The following is a 13,242-nucleotide window of genomic DNA, read 5'->3' on the forward strand; positions in this document are numbered from 1 at the left end:
GTCTCAGAGGCAGCATGGCAAGCAGATGTTCTTTTGCTCACTAATTTCCTCCTGCTTGTTCTGTGTAATTCCTGGGAACTGCTGTCCATGCTGGAGGATGCGGTCACAGCATCACCCAAAATATATTTCATTCTTTCAGTTGTTACCTGAATGAAAAGGAAACTCTGAATTAAGACAGAATCTTTGAAGAAAGAAAAATAAATATCAGTCAGAAACAAGATCAGCTGGCTCTGATGTTTCAGGCTACATTAAGCTGAGATCAGTGGAATCCTATTGCATGCATATTGCAATTCAGTTCAGTTCAATTCAGTTTTATTTATCAACAGTGGCTTCAAGGCGCTTTATATTGTAAGGTAGACCCTACAATAATGGAGTGATCTTCCCGGAATAACTGCTGGTCATATTAATATCTCACTGTTTATTCAAAATAAGCACTGACACTGTTTCAAATTATGAGTGTTCCCTAACCCTAACTGCAGTTCAGGAGGAAGGCTTAAGTTGAGGAGGAAGAGGATGAGCTGGAGATGAGAAGGTGAGAGTAGTGCTGGAGGAGGCAGATGATGAAGATGAAAAAGCAAAAACTAGAAACAGATAATGAAAAATTTTCAAATGGTCAAATATTGTTTGAAATACATATTTGTGATTTAAAAAATTCAACTTATAATTATTATACTGTTATACTATTTATCTAATGCCTGTGTCCGTTAATTGAGATTTGTCCGTATTCTTTTATCTGAAACAGCAAAATGATTAAAACAAGATTTTCTTTCTTTCCTTGATGATTGCTGAACCCAATCGTGCAACAAAATATAGACATTGTGAGGAGGAAAATAGTCATAATTTCTATGTAAAGTATGTATGAGTGATTGGAGCTCCATGATGCCTCATGGGGTGAGGATGAGCATGAGAAAGGTGATGGATCAGCCCATTATGGGAGGAGTTTGTTAATGATCTAAAGGCAGCTGGGAACACGGGTCCCACTGCTCAACAAGGAACATGTACAGGCCCCTCTTATGTTTGCCAGTGTGCATTTAATCGATTCAGAGAAAGCGTGGCAGAAAGTGCTATAGTCCAAAATCAAGCTCTTTGGCATCAACCTGACCTGTTGTGTTTGATGGAAGAGACATGCTGTATGACCTGATGTGTGACTGTTTGGAGCTGTTTCTCTGCTAAGGGCGACTTCACTGCATTAAGGGGCCAATGGCCTGAGCCATGCAGTGTGAAATTGGCGACAAGAACCAGCATCACAGTGACCCAAAACACACTACCAAGGCAACAAAGGTGTGGCTAAAGAAGAAGCACATCAATTAAGTAGTCTAAGCCAGTCTTTAGACCTCATAGGAAATCTCTGGAGGAAGCTGAAGCTTTGAGTTGTCAAGCAGCAGCCAAAAAAAGACCTAAAGAATTTAAAGAAATCCTTCTTTAGATGTGTGCAAGCCTGGTGACCAGGGTTTCTCCATTGAGTACTAAATCACATCTTGTTGAAGGATCAAATCCTTATACAAATACTACTGTCACTCAGTGACGTGCAAATCAGTGTATAACTTTCATTTAATTCTCTCTCTCTATTAAAATGGAACTAACACAATCTGCAGTGGAGCAGATAAGTCAAATAATAATCCCCTCCACTGTGTGTGAATAATATCTGCACTTCATGATCCTTATCTGCCTTCTATGCAAATTACATAAATTCTGTTAAAATCTCCCCATCCAGGTTACTAACATAAGACACGGGAATATTTCAGCATCTTTCTAGAAATCATGATCTAATGTTGGCACTTCACATTATGATTGGCCAGCTGTACTAAGGTGAGAAAAGCTCTAGTTACATTACTCTATTTTTATAGGTTGTATGACTATTTTTTGTTTCCCACATTTGTGTGAAAATTGATCAAGAGCATGACAACCATGTCCCTGGACAGCAAACATGTTGAGGGGAACTATAAGCAGTTTTGATTACCATAAACCAGCCCTTTGCTTAGGCCACGCCTCTGTTTAGCTGTACTGTCTGAAACAGCCGATTACAAAAAACAGTTATTTGTTCTCTGGCAATGTGATTACTGACAAAGTGCCTTAAAAAATAAAATCACTTAAAATAGTTTGTTTTACAAAGTTAGCAATAGCTCTTAAAGAAAAAGCACCATCGTATTATTATTAGTCATTATATTATTCATCCATTTTCTACTGCTTAGCTGGGTTAGGGTTACATATGGATAGGATTACATATAATCTCTCCAACGTGTCCTCCCAATAAACCATGCCTGAAACACCTAACTTAGGATGCATCCAGAAAGCACCCGAGTCAAATTCAATTCAATTCAGTTTAGGGCGATTGTGGCTCAAGAGTTGGGTGGTCGCCTTGTAATCGGAAGGTTGCCGGTTCGAGCCCCGGCTTGGACAGTCTTGGTCGTTCTGTCCTTGGGCAAGACACTTCACCCGTTGCCTACTGGTGGTGGTCAGAGGGCCTGGTGGCGCCAGTGTCCGGCAGCCTCGCCTCTGTCAGTGCGCCCCAGGGTGGCTGTGGCTACAATGTAGCTGCCATCACCAGTGTGTGGATGATTGGATGACTGGTTGTGTAAAGCACTTTGGGGTCCTTAGGGACTAGAAAAGCGCTATATAAATACAGGCCGTTTAGTTCAGTTTTATTTATATAGTGCCAAATCACAACAATAGTTGCCTGAAGGCGCTTTATATTGTACGATAAAGACTCTACAATAATACAAGAACAACAGAGAAAACCCCAACAATCACATGACCCCCTATAAGCAAGCACTTTGGCGTAGGTTGGAAGGAAATCTCCCATCTTCAGCCTCTGCTCCCATTACAGGATTGGGGAGACACTCAAGTTATTCCTTCTGCCACTTGACTCCATCCACAGGCCGTGCTACACTGAAAACAGCAGAGCACCGTCTTCCCCCTCTTCAGTTGTCTGAGCTTGCTTTGAGGTCAACTCAAAGTCTTGTTCCAGGGTCTCACCAAAATCCTTGGAATTCAATCAAAGCTCTGCCGAGGTGGGAAATGAAGTTCTCACGGGCTGGGGCTCTGGTAGATATTCCCAGCGTAACCTCACTATATGTTTGGGTATGCCAGGTCTGTCCAGCATCTTCCCCTGCCACCTGATCCAACTAACCAGCAGATGGTGATCGGTTGACAGATCAGCTCCTCCAAGACGTTTGGCTGCAGATCTGATGACATGATTACAAAATCAATCATGGATTGTGACCTAGGGTCTCCTACTGCCATGTGCAGTGATAAAGACCCTACTTCTTGAACATGGTGTTCGTTATGGCCATCTCTCACCTATAGCAAGTCCAGAGTGGAAGAGAGTCCAAGCCCTCTTCACAGGAAATTGTTTCCAGAGCCTGAGCTTCATGTTGAGGTGAGCCTGATTATATTTAGTCCATATCTCCCAACCTCACACACCAGCTCTGACTCCTTCCCCACCAGGAGTTCCACGTACCACAAGCCAGATTCAGGAACCAGGGATTGGTAGAACCTGGAACTCTGCCTCTGGCCACAGCCCGATCCACTCCGGTAATCCCGTCCCAGGCAGGCTACACTGGACTGTTTTTTTTTTTTAAAGTTGTGCCTTGATTTTTCTGTGAGATTTTGAATTCAGCGCTGAATGAGTTATTATTACTCCCATATGCTAGTGTGCAAAGCAAAGCTATACGAGGCGCAAGGTGGCACAAGTCATTGCTGGACACCATGAAGATTGTTGACGGTTATTTATTGATGTTTTTTAAAAACTGCTGTTTGGTTAAGTTTGGGCGTGGTTAGTTTCAGGGAAAGCTCGTGGCTTGTGTGACGAGATCTTTGTTTTTACACCCGGGGAAAGAAGAACATGACACTAACACAGTAATCTGTAGTGAACCTCCAGGTCTATTACATGCTGTAGAGTGATAATAGCCTGATTAATTAAATTCAGTTTTATGTATGGCAGGAGTTAGTAACAGCGGTTTTCCCATGGTGCTTAAACATTACAGAATCGACATGCATTTATTCAAATGACAAGCAAGAGTTACCTTATACCTTGGTTGCTTTACAGAGCTCGCCTGTGGGATTTTGCCCAGTCTGAAGCACAATTACAGTAGTAATAACAACTGTTAATAGCTGTTTAATGTGCTAATAACATTCAATAGTGGCTGAATGTGAATACTTCTTTCAGGGCTGCACATTTTCACTAACTTGGTAAAGCAATTATTTAATTTAGCTTTTGGATCTTTCGCTTTCCTTTTTGCATTCTTTTGCCTCTTCCTCTCTTCCTCTCTTGCCTCTGTCTTTTCCTTTCTGTCTGTCCTCTCTCAGATTACAGTGAATGTGGCTCAGGGGCGAGTGCAGAGCCCCTCCCCTCAGCCTCGCTATAAAAGCTATGCCTACACCCAGGCTGCATATGTCCAGTCGCCCGAGCAAAAGAGGAGGCGTTTTACTGATCAGGTCCGTGTCTCACACTAACACTTGATGCCAGTTCCCCATCTGTCTCTGCATGTGTGGTTTTTGTTCTGTCTGCTCCCCAGAACGTGTCCCTTTCTTAAAAATGCTCTTTGTTTTTGTGATGTTTTAAAAATGCATTAAACATGTGAATTTTAGTTTTGAAATTTTAACCCGAAGAAAAACTTGAAGTGTACAGTTTTGCGGTGTGTTTACATCATCACGTTTTCAATGCAAATCACGATTTGAAATGCATTGACTTTTATAATCAGTGTTAATTTCAATCATTTATAAATCAAGTCATAAGCTATGCTAACTGTGTGTTTGTGTCTTCACTTTAAATCAGTAGTGATACAGCTCGCAGTTCTTTGTCAGCGTGCTGTAGATGAAAGCGGTTGACTTTACTTAACTTTGAAAATGTTGGCAGTCAAGAGGAATATATACAAAACAAGAGAAAGGCGCACAATAGAGAACAAGTTGTAAGGTTCTTAGAAGTAGTGCAAAGTAAAAGGATTAGATTTGAATGGAGTCCCTGTGTGGGCGGCCAGAGTGATGGGGGTTACTCAGACCATGGCTTAGAGTGGTGAGGTGGGTGAGCAGGGGTCTGGTGTGGTGGATCGTTTGTTAACAGGGAGAAGGGCGAGAAGAAGAAGCTGGTTGAGAGTCTGGAGGTGTGGGACCTGATTCACCTGAGGCGCTGACCACAGGGCAGTGGGTCAAACGGGTGGTGGGGTGCAAGGGGTCACCTGTGATGGCCCATTCTAGTCCAGGTTATTTTTCCTCAGGACATGGAGGACGTGCAGTCGCTGCTGGGCGTTCTTTACCTGGGTGTTGGTGTTGTGGGTCCAGGTGAGATCAGCAGAGGTGTTTGGTGCCCAGAAACTGAAGGTGGAGACAGATTCCACCCGCTCTGCATTTATAATCAGAGGGGAACGGACCTGTCTGTGCCTCCTGAAGTCGGTCTGTCTCTCGTCTCCATCGTATAAGGCAGGGGTGGTCTCAAACCGAGCAAACAAAGTGTTGAGCTCTGCTACTTTGATGCTGCTGTTGGGGGTTGGAGAATTGGCCTTTTTGGACACCTGATGGGGGTTGTTGTAGGTGAGGAGGCCCTCTACCCACCTGCTGTAGGCCTCCTTAGCTTGTTTGATGCCCAGGTTGGCTCAGGCAGTGCTGTACAGAGAACTGTGCCTCAGCCTCAGGGACAGGGGGTGGACGAGAAGCAGAGAGAGGTGGTCAGATTGTCCTGGGTGGGGGAGGTGTGTTGCTTTGTAGGCCTGCTCGATGTTACTGTACACATGGACCAGTGTCCTATCCCCCCGGTAAGACACCTCAGTTTCAAACATGCCTTATTAAAGTCCCCAGCAACAGTATAGATGACCTCTGGGCGCTCTCTCTGCTGTTTACTGATAATAAGTTGAAGGCACTTGAGTGCTAAGATAACGTTAGCATAGGGTGGGGCGGGTGGGGGGTGTAAACAATGGTAACTGTAACTGTAAATGGTAATGGTAACTGTGGCTAATGTTAGGTTGTGAGGTAGGACCTGTAGGACCAGTTTGGTACCTCCTCTGAAGCATCTGGGATTTTTGGATGGAGCCAGGATTCGGTTACAATCAGTAGACAACACTCCCGGACGGTTGTAGTAAATCTCTGATTGAAGCTCCTCCGTTTTGTTTGTGAGGGATCTGGCGTTGGTCAGGACGATGGATAGTTGTTTTCACGACAGAGCACAGACTAAACACAAGGATAAATTACTTATTTGATCTTTCAGCACTCTTGAAGCTTTTATTAGAACAAGCTTGTACTTGGTTTAAAAAATCATCTGAGTGTCAAGTCAAACCCATGTGGATGGAGTTAAGCTATATGTAGCAATTTTCTCATAAATCGTTTAATTCAATGGCTCAACAATACTTGCAGATATTCAGTATTCTTGACACATCTGCTTAACTTGCAGATAAGTAGATGTGTCATGCTGACATACCTACTTAAACTGTTCTATTCAATAATATTTGGAAAGTCAAGGGGAGCTATTTGATTAAATGAGCACATGCTGCTCCTCTTGCTGTAGTGTAAGAACTAAAGGCCCATAAGTGCACAAGTAGAATGAAATCATGTTTTTTGGCGTACAAGTATAAAAATAAAAAAGGCTGGTTCGTTGTTGTATAGAGTTTCGTCTTTATCTTTGGTTGTTACAACAATTCAGAGACTTTGCTGATGCAGCTTTTTTGAACATTAGACAGAGTCAGCTAAACCGAATCAAACCCACGACTGAACTCAGAAATAGACGTCTAAAGCTTCCTCTTCTTATTGTTTTCATCTTGTGTGAAAATAAATCAATTGTCACATGAGCTTTACATCTAGTAGGTGAACCTACAAGCATATTTATTGTGAGGTGACATCAAGAGGCTGTTCAAGCTATCAACAACTATAATTTTATAGACAATAGAAAACGCAATTTTTCTACTGACGTTTTTGCATCTTGAGAAAAAGAAAAACAAAGCTACAAAACATTTCATACTGATTTTGACAGTTCAATCTTTAACCCAACTGTGAGTATTTGATCTTTTTTCACCCCCTTTTGTTGTTTTTGGGGATGGACTAATAATAAATGTAAAACTTAAAATATGAAGCAGTTTCTAAACATAGTTCCAAAGTATGTTACAGAACACAAAAAAGTAAAAACAGCTAAAGCAACGATAATTAAAAACAGAAAAGAAAGAAAACTTGGGCAAACAGTGTATAACTATCATAGGTAGGATCAACCAATATAAGAAATTTATCAATTAGTTAATAATAGAAAATAAAAAAGTCAGAAACGAGATTGTGTAGGGTTTACTACAGAAGAGGATTAGGCCCACTAGAAAAAGAAAGTGGGCCCAGAATTCCTCTTCCGTAGCGTACCCTTACACCCTTACACCCTTACACCCTTACACTTTTACCCTACACTCCTTTTATTTGTTTATGTTAGATAGGCTAAACATTTATGCGTCTACCGTCACACAGATCTGAACAAAATAGACATTAAGAGACGGCAGCATTGACTGTGGTTGGCAGTTATTGAATCATCTTATGACCTTATTACCAGATAGAAGAATGAAGTGAGAGAAACAGCACTGAGATGAGATAAAAAGAGAGAATTATTGGTGTCTAGATCAGAAGTGAGCGCACAGAGAGAGATAAGGGGAGAGAGAGGACGAGTTAAGTTTGGAGAAAGTTTAAAACTGCTTGTCATCATCATCATCATTAATATCTGACACTCAGAGGCTTCTCCTTATCTCTCTTTATCGCCTCTGTTTCCCACATTTCTTTCACATGTTGCCTTTAATATTTTCTACTCGTCCCGATCCCTCCCTGCTCACCCCTCTGATTTTTGACATTCTGCTTGTTTTATCATCTCTGTCTGTCCTCTTTTCACCTCGACTTCTTAACCCTGGTGCCCTCCATTCTTCTGTTTCTCCTCACGTCATCTCCACCATCGGACTCTGTCTCTGCCTGTTATCTCTAACCTGTTGCTGCCTTGTTTAGTTGCTGGATCCCAGCCAAGAGGAGCTGCAGCAGCGTCTCAGTCCTCTGCCTGCAGGAACCACCAGCCTGGAAAGCTACCAGGCTGCACTGGAGGAGGTAAGACAATGTGGTGATGATAAAGGACTAATATCTACTTTATAAAACATTTAATGTACAGAAGCAAATATTGTGTGTGCGTGGGTGTGTCTGTGTGTGAGTCACCACCTTCCTGCATGCGACATCTCTCAGTGTATAAGAAACGTGTGGTTTCTTCGATGGCACACTGTCGCCGGGCAGTGCATTTTAAACGCAGACTGTTCCTACAAACATTTGTGGAAGAATGAGTTGCTTTCAGGAAATCAGTGACTTTCATTGCGGTACCATGATAGGATGCCACCTGTTCTCTACTAAATTTTCCAGTGGATGCTGAGGTACATAGTCCAGAGAGGTCGCCAACTTTCTGCAGAGTTGATTGCTACAGATCTCCATACTTCATGTGGCTTTCAGATTAGCTAAAGAATAGTGCGTAGAGATCTTTACGGAGCTGTATTCAAGCATTATATCACCAAGCCCAATGCAAAGTGTCAGATGGAGTAGTATAAAGCACGGTGGACAGTGGAAACGTGTTTTCTGGAGTGACAAATCCTACTTCTCTGTATTGCAATCCAACACATGAGACAGATGAGGTTTGGTGGATGCCAGGAGAACGGTTCTTGTCTAACTGCATCGTGCCAAGTTTGGTGGGAGATTATGGACTCGGCGCCCTATTTTCAGTGAAAGACACTGTGGACAGTTTCATGCTCTCAACTTTGTGGCAAGGATTTCCTGTTCCAACATGACTGCTCACCAGTGCACAAAGCAAGGTCCATAAAGACATGTGCCAGTGAGTGTAGAAGAACTTGTATGTACAGAGTTCTGATTTCAACCCAATAGTGCAGATAGATCAATCGGACAAATGATGTTTAAAAATGAGGTTTTCGGGCAGGAGGAAAAGAGGAAGACCCGAGAGAAAGTTCATGCATGTAGTGAAAGAGTAAATGCAGAGGGTTGGTGTGATGGAAGAAGATGATCTGATATAGCAACCCCTAGAGGGAGAAAATGAAAGATAAAGAAGAAGAAAAAAACTTTATTTTAGAAAAAAAAAGAAAGTATGCTATTGTTATGTTAATTAAATGTAACTTTTAAGGTCTTGACATGGCTTCTGTCCGCTGAAGATGGTCTCCAGGGCCAGGCTCCTATCTCCAACCATGTGGAGGAGGTTAAGGAGCAGTTTCACACACACGAGGTAGGACTAGTGAAATCCTACTGGATTGTGGTTTTTAAATTAAATAAAGGTATTGTATTATTTTTTAAGATTCAACACTTATTTTCAGGATTCCCACAGCTGACCAGTGAATTTTTTAGAGTTAATAGAATTTTAAATTCTTTTGTCAGAATAGTTTAGGGTGACCAAAAAATAGGACACGGTCATGAAGAGCTTTAATAATACTGTTTGTTTAAAGAAAACTTTGGCATATTTAAACAACACCTTCTCTGTGCTGTTAGTGAATGGTGAAATAGAAAACATGTCATATGGGCATTTGAATAGTTTATATAGTGTAGGACACTAGACAAACTAAAGTACAGCTGGTAATAAAATGTTTGCACTGTCTTACGTTTCTAAAGGGATTTTATGTTTTCACACATTTGCGTACAGCTGGATCTTTGGAACTGTATAATTAAAGGTGAAATGCCCAAATAACACTGAGCTATTATTCCATGTGCACAGGATTAGAAAACTTTTTTCTTTTAAAGGACTCTCATATTTGTGTCACAGCAGCTGAAAATGTATTGATTATCACTGATCCTCTATATTTTCCGATGTCATCAATCCATAGAATATCCAATAGCTAAAAAAATAATTTTACAGTTTCACAAAATAAGATGTGAAGGGGGACGTTAAAAATCTACAGTATCAACGTCACATTTTGCCTGTGAAATGTGATCAAAGAGCAGAAATATGAAAAGGGTTTAAGCCACAGTCAGAATAAACAGTTGCAGTTACGTCAGTTAAATCTGTGAGATATGGATATCTTACTGTAATAAAACTTTATGCATGGAAAAGTTTTTAAATCTGTTGTTTGTAAGCATTTTATATCTGGTATGGAAACAGCTGGTCTCCTGCAGTAGCTGTTTGCAATGGGCAGCTGTTTTTAGCTTTAACTGTAAGCGATGCATTAACTGTACTGAATGGGAGCTTCTAGGACTTTGATGCACTCACTTACTCTGACCATTCTGCCTTCTGATATCCTGGAAGGATCACATTGCAGTTAAGTGTTCAATAAAAATAGATGAAGCAGTAGGTGCCATAGTAATATGAGGTACCCCCTCACCTTTGTAGGATTAAAAAATAGTTGAATTACTGTGAATATGCATGTGCAATTCTTCCATCTGTTTCTTTAATAACAGGGGTATATGGTGGAGCTGACAACACACCAGAGCAGTGTAGGACGAGTCCTCCGGGCCGGTGCTGCCCTGCTGGGGGAAGGAAACCTGAGTGAAGAGGAGGATTCTGAAGTCAGAGAGCAAATGAACCTTCTCAACTCCCGGTGGGAGCACCTAAGAGTCGCTAGCATGGAGCGACAGAGCAGGTACATACATTAAACAAGCATCAGTACAATTAACAATATTAAAACTCACATCTATCTTATTGATCTTGTTTTGACAGAAGCCTGGTCATGTGATATTTTGAAAGTATTTTCTTAGAAGATACATCTTTAAGTCATTTTCCATCAGTTAAAGTTAGTTAAAGCAACATGATGAGTAGTCTCCACTGAGACTATTTTTAATGGGTCTAAAAAGGTTTCTTGTTTGCATTGGTGATTATCAGAGATCGCATCAGTGAGAGCTTTGATAATCACCAATACAGATTAACATTGATTGTGACTTTATGAAATTCTATTCACTTCTCAAAATCTTGCATCTTTGCTGAAAGCGGCTCGAAGACTGTAAAACCCTTTTCAGCACCACCAGTATTATCAGGCGTGATATACAGCTGTGATCAGAACTTTACACTCATCATGGACACGAATGTCAATCCCCAATGTAATTTCTTTGATTTTGTTCAGCTGTGTTTTCCAGGGTGGAATCATTGTAATGTGTACATATTTGGGTGCACAAGTTTTCTTTATTTATCTTTATTTTCTGTAATCCACACAGGGTTAAAATTAGTATGCAGGTTCAAATATATGCATAGACTGCCACTAATATTTGGCCAAACATGCCTTAGCAAGGTGCACTTAATGATTGTCATCGAGAGGCTTCTGGCATAATTGTGTCTGTATATTTGTGGACACTTCTTAAAAATAGATTTAATTTAAACTGGTTAGTTTCTTGGCCGGGATCAGGCTTTTAAGCATACTCCACAATTTTTTCAGTAGGGTTGAGGTCAGGGCTTTGAGAAGAACATTTCAGAAGCTTAATTTTCCTTTTCAAAACCAATTCTGATGTGTATTTGGCATCATCGTCCTGTTGGAAGCTCTTGAAGTAGAGCAGGTCACCTACTAATTGGAAGGTTGGTGGTTCAATTCCTGGCTCTCCCAGTCTGCTTGCCAAATATCCTTAAGCAAGATACTAAGCACAAGTTGCTCTCAAATACATCCATTGAAGTGTGAATGTTAGATAGAAAGCTCTTTGATAGAAGAAAGAAGTCCATTTGATTTTGGGTGAAGTTGGAGAAAGTCCTTGTTCCATCCACTCTCTGCAATGTTCCACTAAACTCTTGCAGCAAACCAACCCTAGTGGAAAGCCTCACCTTTACACCTCCAAACATACATTTCCATGACACTCATGCCCATGATAAGTGTATGTAATTTGACCTAATACAGTTCTCAAAAAGACTGCTTTACCACTCTTCACATTTAAAAAATGTTTTAATAACACATCTAACAACTAATGTCATCCCACTAACACCACACCACTAAGACAAGATACTAAGTGTCAGTCAAGTAAATCAGCTCTAATCGCTAGTGCCTGAGGTTTAAACCCTTCGGTCTCTGTGGATGGTAGCATGATCCACCAGTGTTAGTTTAGCACTGTCAGGTTAACACTGCCACCACGCCACACCTCCTTAGTCCAAAGACATGTATGTTAGCTTAACTGATGATTTCAAAGTGGCTGTGTGGAAGTGAGATAGATGAACACTTGGCAACAAGTAAGACTAGAAAATAGCTATGTAAATACCTGCTGTGGTTTCAAAATAAGACATTACTGAATTGCATCTCACTCCCAGACTCCATGAAGTTCTGATGGACCTGCAGCATGAGCAGCTGCAGCAACTCACAGACTGGTTGGATGTGACAGAAGCACGTATTAAGAAGATGGGGGCTCAGGCACTGGGACCTGACCTGGAGGACATCAAGCGCCGAGTAGAAGAACACAAGGTGGGCGTGTACTAGGCTGATCCTTGTTTTTGAAAGATTGCTTTACTAATCCAGCCATGTTGTTCCCTTTTTCCTTATAATGTTGCACAACAAGTTGTCATTCGCAGTTAAAGTGATTAAAACATTCCTTACAGTCTTGCCATTAAGCTTTTGATTTCAAAAAGAATAAAAAAAGATAATCAAAATCAAACTTGCTGATTACACAATCGTCTTTAAAGTGTGTCGGCATGTTTAGGGAAACCTCCCTGAATGTATCAGGGATATAGACTCATGCACATTGGCTTTTTGTCTCCCTGGTCATGCCCTGTGTCTGTCTCGTCTCTCTGTGTCCTGTCTCTGTGATTATTTGTTTTCCCTGTCTGGTCTAGTGAATACATCTTTAGTCCTGCTCCCAGTATTTATCTGTTTCATCCTTTTGTCTCCTCAGTCAGTCGTGTCTCCATGTCTGTTTATGTCCGCTCCCTCTGTCAAGTTCACGTGTCTTATCTGGCTCTCAGCGTGTGCATTACATACTGTTTTATTTTGATAGTCCTCTGTCTCATGTGGGTCATGTTCAGTTGTGCTTCCTGTGTCTTGTCTGTCAGATTCTGTTCAGCTGTGCTGTGGCAGGTGTGTCCACTCTGCTCGAATCTCCTCCTATGTACATATTATCTGCATCTCCCTCGCTTCTTTGTTGCATCTTTCCTCATGGTGTGTGAACATCTGTCCATCTGTTTACCCATCAATCTGTTCCTACCCAGCTCCGTTGTTGTTTTTGTTGCCTGAACATGAACATTGAAAACATTTGCATTCATCTTGCTAAATTTAATTACCCCACTGCCTTACTGCATTACCAGCACTGGAACCATAAAACTCACAAAAAGAGTTGTTGCCATATCTACTAAAAGTT

At 41.3% G+C, this 13,242-nt stretch overlaps 1 protein-coding gene across 7 annotated transcripts in view; it reads left to right on the forward strand.

The window, feature by feature from the left end:
• dmd (dystrophin) overlaps positions 1 to 13,242 on the forward strand; it is a 298,892-nt gene that overhangs the window by 115,992 nt on the left and 169,658 nt on the right. For 6 of the 7 annotated variants that reach the window (XM_086282547.1, XM_086282544.1, XM_086282546.1 and 3 more), the window contains exons 10-14: positions 4,309 to 4,437; positions 7,954 to 8,049; positions 9,119 to 9,217; positions 10,381 to 10,562; positions 12,203 to 12,353. In XM_086282547.1, coding sequence (XP_086138673.1) covers positions 4,309 to 4,437; positions 7,954 to 8,049; positions 9,119 to 9,217; positions 10,381 to 10,562; positions 12,203 to 12,353 — 657 coding nt within the window. The remainder of the gene's footprint in view (positions 1 to 4,308; positions 4,438 to 7,953; positions 8,050 to 9,118; positions 9,218 to 10,380; positions 10,563 to 12,202; positions 12,354 to 13,242) is intronic. The other variant, XM_086282549.1, reaches the window with a different exon arrangement.

The sequence above is a fragment of the Aulonocara sp. 'chitande type north' Nkhata Bay genome, linkage group LG23 (assembly GCF_057382095.1).
Source record: "Aulonocara sp. 'chitande type north' Nkhata Bay isolate Kocher_YH1m ecotype deep benthic linkage group LG23, A_spYH_male_GT1.1, whole genome shotgun sequence".
Taxonomy (NCBI): domain Eukaryota; kingdom Metazoa; phylum Chordata; class Actinopteri; order Cichliformes; family Cichlidae; genus Aulonocara; species Aulonocara sp. 'chitande type north' Nkhata Bay.